The sequence below is a fragment of the Microtus ochrogaster genome, unplaced genomic scaffold, assembly GCF_000317375.1.
Source record: "Microtus ochrogaster isolate Prairie Vole_2 unplaced genomic scaffold, MicOch1.0 UNK31, whole genome shotgun sequence".
NCBI lineage: Eukaryota > Metazoa > Chordata > Mammalia > Rodentia > Cricetidae > Microtus > Microtus ochrogaster.
Window position 1 is genome coordinate 280,562 of NW_004949129.1, and position 11,366 is coordinate 291,927.

General features: G+C 53.7%; 2 protein-coding genes across 3 annotated transcripts in view; both read left to right on the forward strand.

The window, feature by feature from the left end:
* Nucleotides 1–2,072, forward strand: part of Krt19 (keratin 19) — a 4,756-nt gene extending 2,684 nt beyond the window's left edge. Inside the window, exons 2-6 of the mRNA XM_005368213.3 lie at nucleotides 501–583; nucleotides 774–930; nucleotides 1,222–1,383; nucleotides 1,495–1,620; nucleotides 1,746–2,072. Of these exons, the coding sequence (XP_005368270.1) occupies nucleotides 501–583; nucleotides 774–930; nucleotides 1,222–1,383; nucleotides 1,495–1,620; nucleotides 1,746–2,000 (783 nt within the window). The 3' untranslated portion in view covers nucleotides 2,001–2,072. The remainder of the gene's footprint in view (nucleotides 1–500; nucleotides 584–773; nucleotides 931–1,221; nucleotides 1,384–1,494; nucleotides 1,621–1,745) is intronic.
* A 5,074-nt stretch (nucleotides 2,073–7,146) lies between these two features.
* Nucleotides 7,147–11,055, forward strand: Krt15 (keratin 15). Of its 2 annotated transcripts, none has more exons than XM_005368214.2 (8): nucleotides 7,147–7,635; nucleotides 8,494–8,576; nucleotides 8,696–8,852; nucleotides 9,270–9,431; nucleotides 9,539–9,664; nucleotides 9,835–10,055; nucleotides 10,442–10,467; nucleotides 10,940–11,055. In XM_005368214.2, exons 1-8 carry the CDS (start codon nucleotides 7,147–7,149, stop codon nucleotides 11,053–11,055), a joined length of 1,380 nt encoding a protein of 459 aa, XP_005368271.1. The 2 variants fall into 2 exon arrangements, with proteins under 2 accessions (XP_005368271.1, XP_013209604.1); XM_013354150.1 differs by having other exon boundaries at nucleotides 10,952–11,055.
* Nucleotides 11,056–11,366: the final 311 nt, after the last annotated feature.

Genomic DNA, 11,366 nt, shown 5'->3' on the forward strand with positions numbered 1-11,366 from the left:
TCCTCCTCCTCCTCCTCCTCCTCCTCTTCCTCCTCCTCCTTCTTTTGAGACAGGGTTTTTCTGTATAGCCCTGGCTGTCCTGGAGCTAGCTCTGTAAACCAGGCTGGCCTCGAACTCACAGCAATCCTCCTGCCTCTGCCTCCCAAGTGCTGGGATTAAAGTAAAGGTGTGTGCCACCCCCGCCCTGCGGGATAAGCGATTCTCAAGGCTTCACGGCTTCAGGTTTATAGGTCCCTTTCAGACCACTTCGAGTTTTACCTGCATAAGCCTTAGACATGTCTTTCTGGATTTGCCTCTTTGCCTGACTCCCTTCACCCAATCTCTTACTCAGTGTGTGCTCAGGGGCTGTGGACCAGCCTCCCAGAGAACAGGCTGGAGGGTAGTGTTTAGAGAGTGGGACCCATTCATTCATTCATTCCTCCCTCCTTCTCTGGGAAGAAAGTGGATAGGTAACACTGGTTTGTCAAACTAGTGCCAACTTCCGGCCTCCTCCCTTCCAGATTCTTGGTGCCACTATTGACAATTCCAAGATTGTCCTGCAGATTGATAATGCCCGTCTGGCTGCAGATGACTTCCGAACCAAGTAAGTATCTCTGCTTTGGGAGCTTCAGAAGCCACGGTGGTGGGTTAGGAGCAACCCCAGGCCTTTATAGTGCTCAGTGCAGTGGACTTGAGTTGGATTGAAGCAAACCCCCACAGACTCCTAAACGTTGGGGAAGTTGACGGAGACACAGAGCTAGCACTAGTCTGACTGTAATTATTTCCTTCGAAAGGTTTGAGACCGAGCAGGCCTTGCGTCTGAGTGTGGAGGCTGACATCAATGGCCTGCGCCGGGTGCTGGATGAGCTGACCCTGGCCAGGACTGACCTGGAGATGCAGATTGAGGGCCTGAAGGAGGAACTGGCCTACCTGAAGAAGAACCATGAGGAGGTGGGTCGAGCGGGGCCTTCTGTCTACCATGTCCTAGAGCTGAGAGACATCATTATCTTGGACTCACTGACCATGACCTCATTTCTTACATCATCAGTATGGTCCTGGCTTGTGACCATTCGTCTCACAGTCCCAGCCGGGCGTGATGACCATCACATTACTCTCCAGTGTTGGCTCCTAGATCGGCACCTCCAAAACAAACCCTCTCTGGCTCAGGGCCTGGGGGAGTGACCTGGTCCAGCTCCAGCATGTTTAGGTCTTGACATGCCCACTTCTATGGTGTCTTTACAGGAAATTAGTGCCCTGAGGAGCCAGGTGGGTGGCCAGGTCAGTGTGGAGGTGGATTCAGCTCCAGGCGTCGACCTAGCCAAGATCCTGAGTGACATGAGAAGTCAATATGAGGTCATGGCTGAGAAGAACCGGAAGGATGCTGAAGCCTTGTTCATCACTCGGGTATGCAGAGGATGGCGGTGTCCTGTAGGGTTGGTGAGAAAAGAGACCCTGACTCCCCCACGCAATGATAGGTCTTGTTGCTTATTTTTTCCTTGACCTGTCCTGTTACAGACTGAGGAGCTGACCAAGGAGGTCGCTGTCCACACTGAGCAGCTCCAGGCGAGCAAGACGGAAGTCACCGACCTTCGACGCACCCTCCAGGGTCTCGAGATTGAGCTGCAGTCCCAACTCAGCATGGTACGTGTCTCCACCCTACGGGCCACACACTTGTGCCCTTTCAACCTCGCGTAGCTCGGCTGGTGACAGTACCTGTGTTCAGGAACCTGCCTCTGCTGACTCATGGCCCTTTTCCCTCCCCTCAGAAAGCTGCCCTGGAAGGCACGCTGGCGGAGACAGAGGCCCGCTACGGAGCCCAGCTGGCACAGATCCAGGGCGTGATCAGCAGCATCGAAGCCCAGTTGAGCGATGTGCGCGCTGACACCGAGCGCCAGAACCTCGAGTATCAGCAGCTCATGGACATCAAGTCGAGGCTGGAGCAGGAGATTGCCACTTACCGGAGCCTGCTTGAGGGACAGGAAGCCCACTACAACAACCTGCCCACCCCCAAGGCCATCTGAGCCCATCCTGGGCTCTGGCCCTGCTGTCAGTGAGGCTCTCCTGGGGAGGGGCATGACTTGTCAATAAAACTATTCTCCGGGGGGCAGAATGATGCTTTGTTTATTGCAGCCCATGGAGTGATGGGTTGTGTCTTAGCCCCTTGTTTTATCTAGACCACGTCCACCTTGTCCCACGATAGGAAGTGGGGACAAGAGCACACTGCTATGGGGATGGTAATTCCCATTTGTGCAGGTTTGTATCTAACCTGCTCTTTACAGCAGTCTCGCCTCCATTTAAGAGAGGTAGAGTAGGGCTTAGAGAGGCCCCGTGGTCAGTGCATATGTCACTGCTACAATACATGGCAAAAGTGAGGTGTGTGTGTGTGTGTATGTGTGTGTGTCTGTGTGTGTGTGACCAGAGGTTAACATTAGCTGTCTTGGGTTGAGATTGCAGATGTGCAATGCTGCACCTGCTTTCTTATTTACGTAGCGTGCGTAGGTGTGCACACACAAGCATGCCGCTGTGTGGATGTGAAGGTTAGGAGTCAGCTCTCTCTTTCCACCCACATGTGTTCTAGGGACCTAACTCAGGTTGTCAGGTTCGGTGGCACATGCCTTTACCCACAAAATCATCTTGAAGCCCCCATCAGCTTTCCAGGTGGGTGCTGGGCGTCCGAACTCAGGTCCTCATGGTTGTGCAGTAAGTGACTCTGCTGCCAGACTCCTCACTCCAGCCTCACAAGCGCGATTGAAACAGGCTCAGGCTTAGTTTTCTTTCTACTGTGCTCCCTTGGATTGGGATGTGTGCAAGAAATGAATGCAGAATGAACACCTACTATGGTCAGTTAATAGAAACAACCCCAGAGGTAGGATGAGTTGTGCTTTATACAGCAGGAAGTGAGCTCAGAGAAGCTAAACCTCTGGTTGAGGCCACACGCAGGCGATGCAATACAATCAGAGCTAGCATGAAAGCGGTCCAGTTCTCCGCCACTCTGAGCCAGGTAGTCTCTTAGCGCTAACATCATTTCTCCTAGCCTTGTTCCATGTGATGGCTCAGGATAGGGATCTCCCGAGGTGTTTTGTTCTGACACATTACTTAACCCACACTGAGACTTTGGGGTTTAGACACTGTTTAAAGCAAGGCTGGGGAGGGTATCCTTGCTGCTGTATGTCTGTGGGCAGATACCAACACATTTCCTTACGCAGCAGCCCCACATAAGCCCCTTAACACTCACCAACTCCTACCTGGGTCCAGAGCCTGGAATATGGGTCTGGGCTGTGACCTAGACCTCCCACCTGGGTCCCCAACCTGCCTTGTCTGGATCCCGCCCTGAGCTCACAAAGGAACAAAACTGTAGCTTCCTGGTTTAGCTCTGCCCCTGGGTAGGTATGGTGACCTTGTGGTTTACAGTTGAGTTGCCAAGAGCTGAGGCCAATTCAGGGTAAACAAGGGACCCATGAAACAAGGCCTTGGTTGCAGGGTGCCGGCTCTCAGGACAGTGGGCAGGGGCCTGTGGGGAGGGGGGGGCAACAACAAGTGAAAGACCCTTGTCTTACTCAGTACCCCATCTGAGGCCTTTTAGGGAAACAGTTGAATGTTGGTTGCCCGTGCCTGAACAAGGCACTATTTCTTTCTTTCCCCCATGGGTCTCCGTACCTTAGCTTTTTCCAAATCATAAGACTGATTATAAAAGTGTGGTCCCAGAGCCCTGCTCTCCCCCTTTCTGCCCACCCCCGTGGCCTCCTTCTCTGCCTTACAATACCCTCAGTCTCCTTCCATCACGTAAGATCGCAGGAGGTTTTGGAACGGGTGGCAGAGGCCAGGCCGCACCCCGGCCTCAGATTGCCCCGAGATCCTTGTCCCTGCCTATGAAAGCTTCTCTTGTCAAAACAGAAACCCTCCCTGTGCCCCAGGGGACCCTGGAATGTGACTGTGGGGCGGGGTGCAGGCCCACACAGGTGTGGCAGGTGACTGGGTCACCAGCACAGGAGGATGCAGCTTGAGGTGTGGGACGAAGCCTTTCTTTGTGTGTGCAGGATGGAAAGGCTTTGCTCTTTCAGCCCCAGAGCTGTTTATGGGGAGCTCTGGGGCTGATAGCGGAGCTGGGTCTTCCCATCGTGGGTATCATCAAGGCTATCCCAGTTTGCAACACATTTCCCATCAGTCGCCTTGCTCTGTTTATGCATCAGTCACGTCTAGGTATGGAGCTGTTTCCATTTCCCCGGCATAGATGGAAGCTCAGAAAGAGGCTAAACCATTGTACAGAGCCATACACCTGGTAGAAATGGAAAGTCGGGACTCTAAGGCTAGAGGCTGAATACTCTAGCTCTGGAACTGACCTAGAGGGCAGGGAAGGTAGGGATGAGAGCTAATGTGCTCACTATGGTGCCGGGCCCTGACAAACCATTTTGAACCATGATCCACGCTCAGAGAGGCCTCCGAGATAGACCCCAGTGGGCAGCGTGACCTCATCTCAAGGAGGGAGGCCCTGTTCCAGAGACCCCTGTTTGGCTACTGTGGGCAAAGACCAGAAATAGGCACCTATCTGTCCAGACTGCTGATGAAGACGCTCCAAACCTTACCCAGATATGTGCTTACAGTAGCTGTTGGGACTGAGATAAGGGCCTCTCTCCCTCCCTTCATTTCTTCTTTCCTTCCTTTCATGTGTGCAAGCATGTGAAGGCCACAGTTGTTCTCCAATCTCTTTCCATCTTGGTATTTGAGAGAGGGTGGTTCTCTGAGACAGGAGCTCACTGACTGAGCTGGACTGGCTGGCCAGTGAGCTTCAGTGATCTGCTTCTCCTTCTCCCACCCCCTGGGTTTATAACCCTGTGCTGGGGGGATAAACCTTTAGCACCGTACCTGGCTCTTACATGGGGACTGGGGATCCTGCCTCAGATCTTCATACTTGCGTGGGGAATACTCTATTGACTGAGCCATCTCTCCAGCCTCAAGATTAGAGACTTTCTTTTGAATTAGGCCAGAGAAGAAGGCAGGTGTCACTCCTGACTTGGGCCAGAGAGTGTAAGGAAAGTCTCCCCAAGGGCTGCTAGCGGGGTGTAAGGGCGCAGAAGAGAGGCTGGCTGGAGTCCAGTTCTCCCTCACCCCGGGGGTGATGGAAGATTAATTGTTCTCTGTGTTAATTGCTGGGGCCGCCATGTCTGCAGAGGTTTTAATGAGCTCTGACTGATCTTGGTTTGATTATTTTTCTATGGAAGGAAAAGACAATATCCTCCCACCCATAAGACAATACTATACTGTCTGGGGCCAGCCCCAGGATGCCTGGCTTGCTGTGAAGCTGCTGGGGAGCCCTCTACCTGAGGCCTGTAGCTCTTTTAACCCAGTTCAGATAACAGGAAAATTTTCTGTATCTTGCTTGGGTGGGTGGGTGGGAGTGGGGTTATCAAAGGGCTGACATGATCCTGGTAATCCCCTCTTCAGGTGGGCGGTCCTGTGCTCACAGCGGCATCCCTTTGAGCCTTAATTTTGTCCCTTCTGAAACTCGGGCCACAGTTGTGCATTGTGTCATGGGATTAGAGGGGATTGTGAATACAAAAGTACTTTGTCAGTCCTGAAAGTCTGGGGCAGAAGTAGAGGATTATCCTGTTACAGCCAAAAGAAGGGTCATCTGATGGCTAGCTGGAGCGGCCGAGCCTGAGAACGCTCCATGTCCGAGGAGGGTTCTCAGGAGGTTCAGGTGTCAGACTCGCCGCCATCACTCCCCTCCGACAGATGACTTGGGGATGTGGGGGGGGGCGGCAGGATGGGAATCTTGAGTCTTAGCACGTCCCATAAAAGTGTCCTATATCACAAAGAAGCTAAGCCTTAAAAAGCGACATGGGTTTCACAGGGGTCATTGATAGAAATGGGGTTTAAACACAGGCCCAAGGCGGGCCAGACCCCTATTCACCTTCCTGTATTGCAGTCCCCATGAGGAGCGGCACCACCCACAGTGCCATCGCCTTAGAGAAATAGCGCTATTGAACCGGTGGCGGAGGGTCCTCCTGAGTGTGCGCCTGTCCTTTTCGGCCTCGGTATTCCATGGGACTCATTCCTTGGCTTCTGAGCTCTGATGCCTTCCACCTGCTTGCCAGCCCCCCTGCCCCCGCCTTCCTCCCAGCACTTAGGCACGCAGAGCCTCTAACTCAGCCCCTCCCCAGTTGGCAGCAGTTGACAAGGCAAATGGGGGTTAATCTGGCCCTGCTAAGCAGGGACATGTCTCTTGCTGGAGAAGGCGGGGGCTTTCTGGAACTTGCCTGAGTCTTATCTGCAGGGGTTTGCCCCAACGCGTCTTGGGAGCAAGCAGAGGTTCAGTGACATGTGCAGTTGGCAGGTGACAGGATTATCAATCAGACTCCTGTCAACCTGAACCTTCTGGGCTTTTGTCAACTAGCCAGGACCATGAGTTGGGGGGAACTGAAGAGGCAGGAGGGGCTTCTGAGACTGGAGTGGTGGAAGGGAGAGAGGAGAGAACATTCCCAGGCATCAGGGATGGGAAAGAGGGACGGGGACTGGCTTTTCTGGTCACCTTAGTGGGAGGTTGACTCGAGACCCTAGCCTCAGGCTGCCCTGTGGTCACCTGCGTTCTCATTCCTAGGGACTTCCATGTCTTGATGGCTCATGCACAGGGCCTTTGAGCAGGGAGTACAGAGCAGCGATGGGAGAAACTGAGAACAGGGAGCTGTCTACCTCAGGGTGAGGCTCACATGCTAGCTGTGGGGGGACAGAGCTGACCCGGCTGCTCTAACAGGGTGGGACACGAGAGAACCTTGGGAGCTGTGCTATGCTGAGGATTTGCTTTTGGGGCTCTCTTCTTCCTGGAGAAGAAATGAACCTGTAATCCAAGTGTTAAAATGTGGCCTAGAGCAAAACCCCATTAATTCTGAATCATCTCTTTTGTTGCATTAAGGAAAAAAAAAAAAAAGAAAAGAAAACTTCCCCACAAGTGAGCCTTGTGGAGGTGTGCAGGCAGCTGTGTTTGTCTGGAAGGCAGAGGAGTTGGCTCCACTCAGGGGGAGGAGGCGAGGCCCCCACCCCCTCCTAAGGGTATATAAGGAATCCCAGGCCAGGGGCGACAGCACTGAAGTCTAGTTTCAGCCCAGCTCAGGAGCTTCTGCTAGAGTCTCTCCTGCTTGAAAAGGACAGGAAGGCACAGGCTGCCTGACCATGGCTACCACATTCTTGCAAACTTCTTCCTCTTTTGGAGGTGGCTCTACCCGCGGGGCTTCCCTCCGTGCTGGCGGAGGCAGCTTCGGTGGAGGGAGTCTCTATGGGGGAGGTGGGAGCCGAAGTATCTCTGCTTCTTCTGCTAGGTTTGTCTCCTCGGGGGCAGGAGGGGGATATGGTGGCGCTATGAGTTGTGGTTTTGGTGGTGGTGCTGGTAGCGGTTTTGGTGGAGCCTTCAGTGGGGGTTTTGGTGGTGGCTTTGGTGACTTTGGTGGTGGCGATGGAGGTCTCCTTTCTGGCAATGAGAAGATCACCATGCAGAACCTCAATGACCGCCTGGCATCCTACCTGGACAAAGTACGTGCCCTGGAGCAGGCTAACACAGAGCTGGAGGTGAAGATCCGAGACTGGTACCAGAAGCAGAGCCCAGCCAGTCCAGAGCGAGACTACAGCCACTACTTTAAGACCATAGAAGAGATCCGGGACAAAGTAAGTTCTCCTATGTCAGACAGAGGGGGAACAGGCAGCTGGGATGCTGCACACATACACATCTGTAACATCAACACTACCGCTAGGAGAAGCCGTTTCCTGCTGTGTGGCCTGGGATCCGCCTGCTTTCAAGGCACACGTGGGAACGCATCTGTTCTACTTGATGCTGCGGGAGGGAGTGGTCTTGGGAATCTGATTTGGATACATGGGACTGCAGATGGGGGCAACAAAAGAGAACAACTCCTTCTCCCCGCCCCACTAACACTTACAGGGATTTTTGTAAACAATTGCTTTTACTTTTATCCTGCATGCTGTTCAGGCGCAGCCTCACGAGTCCTAAGTGCCAGAACCGGTTGCTGCTTCAACTCTCAAGGATATCTTTATTGCTGAAAGCATTGTTGGATCTTAGAGGAGCAGGGAACTTAAAACAGGCTATGCCGCCCCCTCACTTTCCCTTTTACTGAGTAGAACTGTTTTCCTTAGTTGTAAATGCTTTCCTTAGCTGCCTTCCAAGATCTCAATGATTGCAGTGTTTTGGAGATGAAGAGCTCTGTCAAGGCATGCAGGAGGCAGCCACTGTGATCTGTGCCCAAGAAGACACTGGTATAGTGTCTCTTACTGGACAGAGCCAACTGTAGCCATTGCAGCGTGGCCTTGGCTAGCCATGTCCCACAGGCAATCCCAGGCAATGCTGCCTCCTTAGTTTTCTGTGCCTTAAAGGTGTCACAGGAGAGGTAGCATGGGTCAGTACAACTGCAGCACACAGGAAGTGAAGCTGGGGAGTGGTTGGCAAAGGGGGACCTGGGCAGAGGACAGAAAAAACAGCAGCCCTTAGGTACAACTCTCTGTCTCCTGCAGATACTGGCTGCCACCATCGACAACTCGCGTGTCATCCTGGAGATTGACAATGCCAGGCTGGCAGCGGATGACTTCAGGCTCAAGTGTGTTCCCAGGGCGACAGCCCTGTCTATGGCACCCCCTCTACCCAGCCTTTCTCCTCTCTGACTCAGAAACCCGGGCCCCTCATCTTTCCTGACTTTGGCCCCTTTCCATTCCCCAGGTATGAGAATGAGCTGGCCCTGCGCCAGAGTGTGGAGGCCGACATCAATGGGCTGCGCCGGGTGCTGGATGAGCTGACCCTGGCCAGGACCGACCTGGAGATGCAGATTGAACAACTGAATGAGGAGCTGGCCTACCTGAAGAAGAACCACGAGGAGGTGACAGCAGGGCAGGGTGGTAGGAAGAAGAGCAGGACCGCAGGTCTTTTGTCTCAGTCTGCTGAGGGCTTAGTGGTTCAGAAATGTACCCCAGGGGCCCTGGGGGAAATGGAGGCACTATTCTCTGGTAATCTGGACCCAAGGCCAGGCTAGGTGTGAACTGCAGATTGGTTTGCTTCATGGGCTTATTATCTGAAGGTCCTTGTTTCACAGGACCCAGAACAAGTGAGATCTTCAGAGCTGAGGGGTCCTCATGCCCCAGTGGGGAACAGGGATAGGGTGATATGAGGTGTTAAGGTCACACTGTGAGTTAGAGACAGTCAGGGTTAGCTCCAGGACTCCAGATTCTTAGGTCTGTTTTATAGACTTGTCTTTAAATGGTCCACCTGCCTGCCCCCTCCCCGCCCTGCCCTGCAGGAGATGAAAGAATTCAGCAGTCAGCTGGCTGGCCAGGTCAACGTGGAGATGGATGCAGCACCTGGGGTGGACCTGACCCACGTGCTGGCTGAGATGAGGGAACAGTATGAGGCCATTGCAGAGAAAAACCGCCGGGATGCAGAGGCTTGGTTCTTCAGTAAGGTGGGTCTGACTTGCCTCCCTCCCCCACTCTGCCCTCCCACTCCTCCCTATTCTATGGGCCTCTGAGGAGGCCCGTGAGGTTCATGTTTCTCATGGGTGACTTGCAGACTGAAGAGCTGAACAAGGAGGTAGCCTCCAATACAGAAATGATCCAGACCAGCAAGACGGAGATCACAGACCTGAGACGCACCATGCAGGGGCTGGAGATCGAGCTGCAGTCTCAGCTCAGCATGGTATGGTCACTTTGGCCCTGTTGGGTGACACATGTACCCATCTTCCGTGGCTGGTAAAGCCTCACCCCCTACCCACACACTCCTGTCATTCCGGACGCTCCTTCCTACCCCTCTACCTTCAGTGGGTCGCCTTTTAGCCTGATGGGTCTATGGCTCTCTTGCCCCACCAGAAAGCGGGGCTGGAGAACTCTCTGGCAGAGGTGGAGTGCCGCTACGCCACACAGCTGCAGCAGATCCAGGGGCTCATCAGCAGCCTGGAGGCCCAGCTGAGCGAGCTCCGCTGCGAGATGGAAGCTCAGAACCAGGAGTACAACATGCTGCTGGACATCAAGACACGGCTGGAGCAGGAGATCGCCACCTACCGCAGCCTGCTTGAGGGCCAGGATGCTAAGTAGGTGTACAGGTGCAGGGAGAGAAAGGAGGGGGGATGGATGGGCTGGGGTTCAAGGCCATCAGAAGAGGAAATCAGGCTATCCCAAGATGTGATTTATTGAGTGGGAAGAGACCTAAGGAGCCTGGAGTCTCTGTTCTGGTGTTCGGTTGTTACTTCCGGTGCATTGCTCCACTCCCTGGACCTGTGCTTCGCCTGTAAATGACAGACATGACAGGACTACAGCTCCCAGTCTGTCTGTTTGGGATGCCAGGCCTGAGGGACTGACCCCCAGGATACCCTAGCCCTTAGAAAAGTCACATGTGGTGTGAGTCTCCGGAGAGGGCTCCCTTAGGGAGACTGGAGCTTCCTTCCTTGGCTAACATCCAGTGTCCCTTCTCTTTCAGGATGGCTGGCATTGGTGTCAGGGAAGGTGAGAGAGGGTAATACCCTTCGGTGTGGGTGGGAGCTGAGTATTGGCAACACCATTCTACTCTCCTTGGGGAGGAAGGAGGAAGAGACAGATGTCCCAATAAGTTGGCGTATGCCTGCTCCAGGATAACCTCCTGCCCCAAGGACTCTGGGTGGGACCGAGATGAGAAGGTTCCTAAGAACATTCCAGGCTGAGCAGGCTTTGACCAGGGGTTGCCTTTCTACCTGGTCTCACCATCATGCGGGTGTGATACAACACACACTGTAACTTCTGCTTAAAATCCCCTGTAACATGCACTGCTGGGCGTTCCTGAGGTTACCAGCTCTCACCTCTGCTTAGCAATTCACCAGACCTCCTGGCAGCTCCAGAGGGACTGGCCAGTGGCTTTTTGCAGGGGTGCTGTCCATTTTCCCAGGGCCTAAGCCTGGTTTTGGAAGTCCCCCATGCAGAAGCCTGTCTTTTGTTTCTGCAGCCTCCCTGGGAGGTGGCGGCGGCGGCGGCAGCAGCAGCAGCAGCAGCAATTTCCACATTAGTGTGGAGGAATCAGTCGATGGAAAGGTGGTTTCTTCCCGTAAGAGAGAAATCTAAGTATCTGGTGTAGGAGAAAAGACCCTTGGCATCCCTGCTCTCCCTGGGCTGAAAGAGGCACTGGCCAGAGATGGAAAAGCAGACTCCAGTCCGTGCCTTCAGAGAGTGACCTGAAGAGGGTCTCTGTGCTTCCCTTTCCTGGGCTCGGCCTGTTCTCCCTATTGCAGCTCTCTCTGCTTCCTTTTGAGTGTGGAGGTGCACGACGCAACTGACCTTTGTGTGTTTGCCCCTTCAATAAAGAATCACTTTCCTCTTCACAAATGCCTTGTGGTCTTGAGTTCAGTATGTCTTGGTGGCATCCGGTTCTGAGG

Coding starts and splice junctions, on each gene's coding strand:
- Krt15 (XM_005368214.2), top strand. CDS start 7,147: ATGGCTACCACATTCTTGCAAACTTCTTCCTCTTTTGGAGGTGGCTCT. Junction 7,636..8,493: donor TAGAAGAGATCCGGGACAAA/GTAAGTTCTCCT, acceptor TGTCTCCTGCAG/ATACTGGCTGCCACCATCGA. Junction 9,432..9,538: donor AGGCTTGGTTCTTCAGTAAG/GTGGGTCTGACT, acceptor GGTGACTTGCAG/ACTGAAGAGCTGAACAAGGA.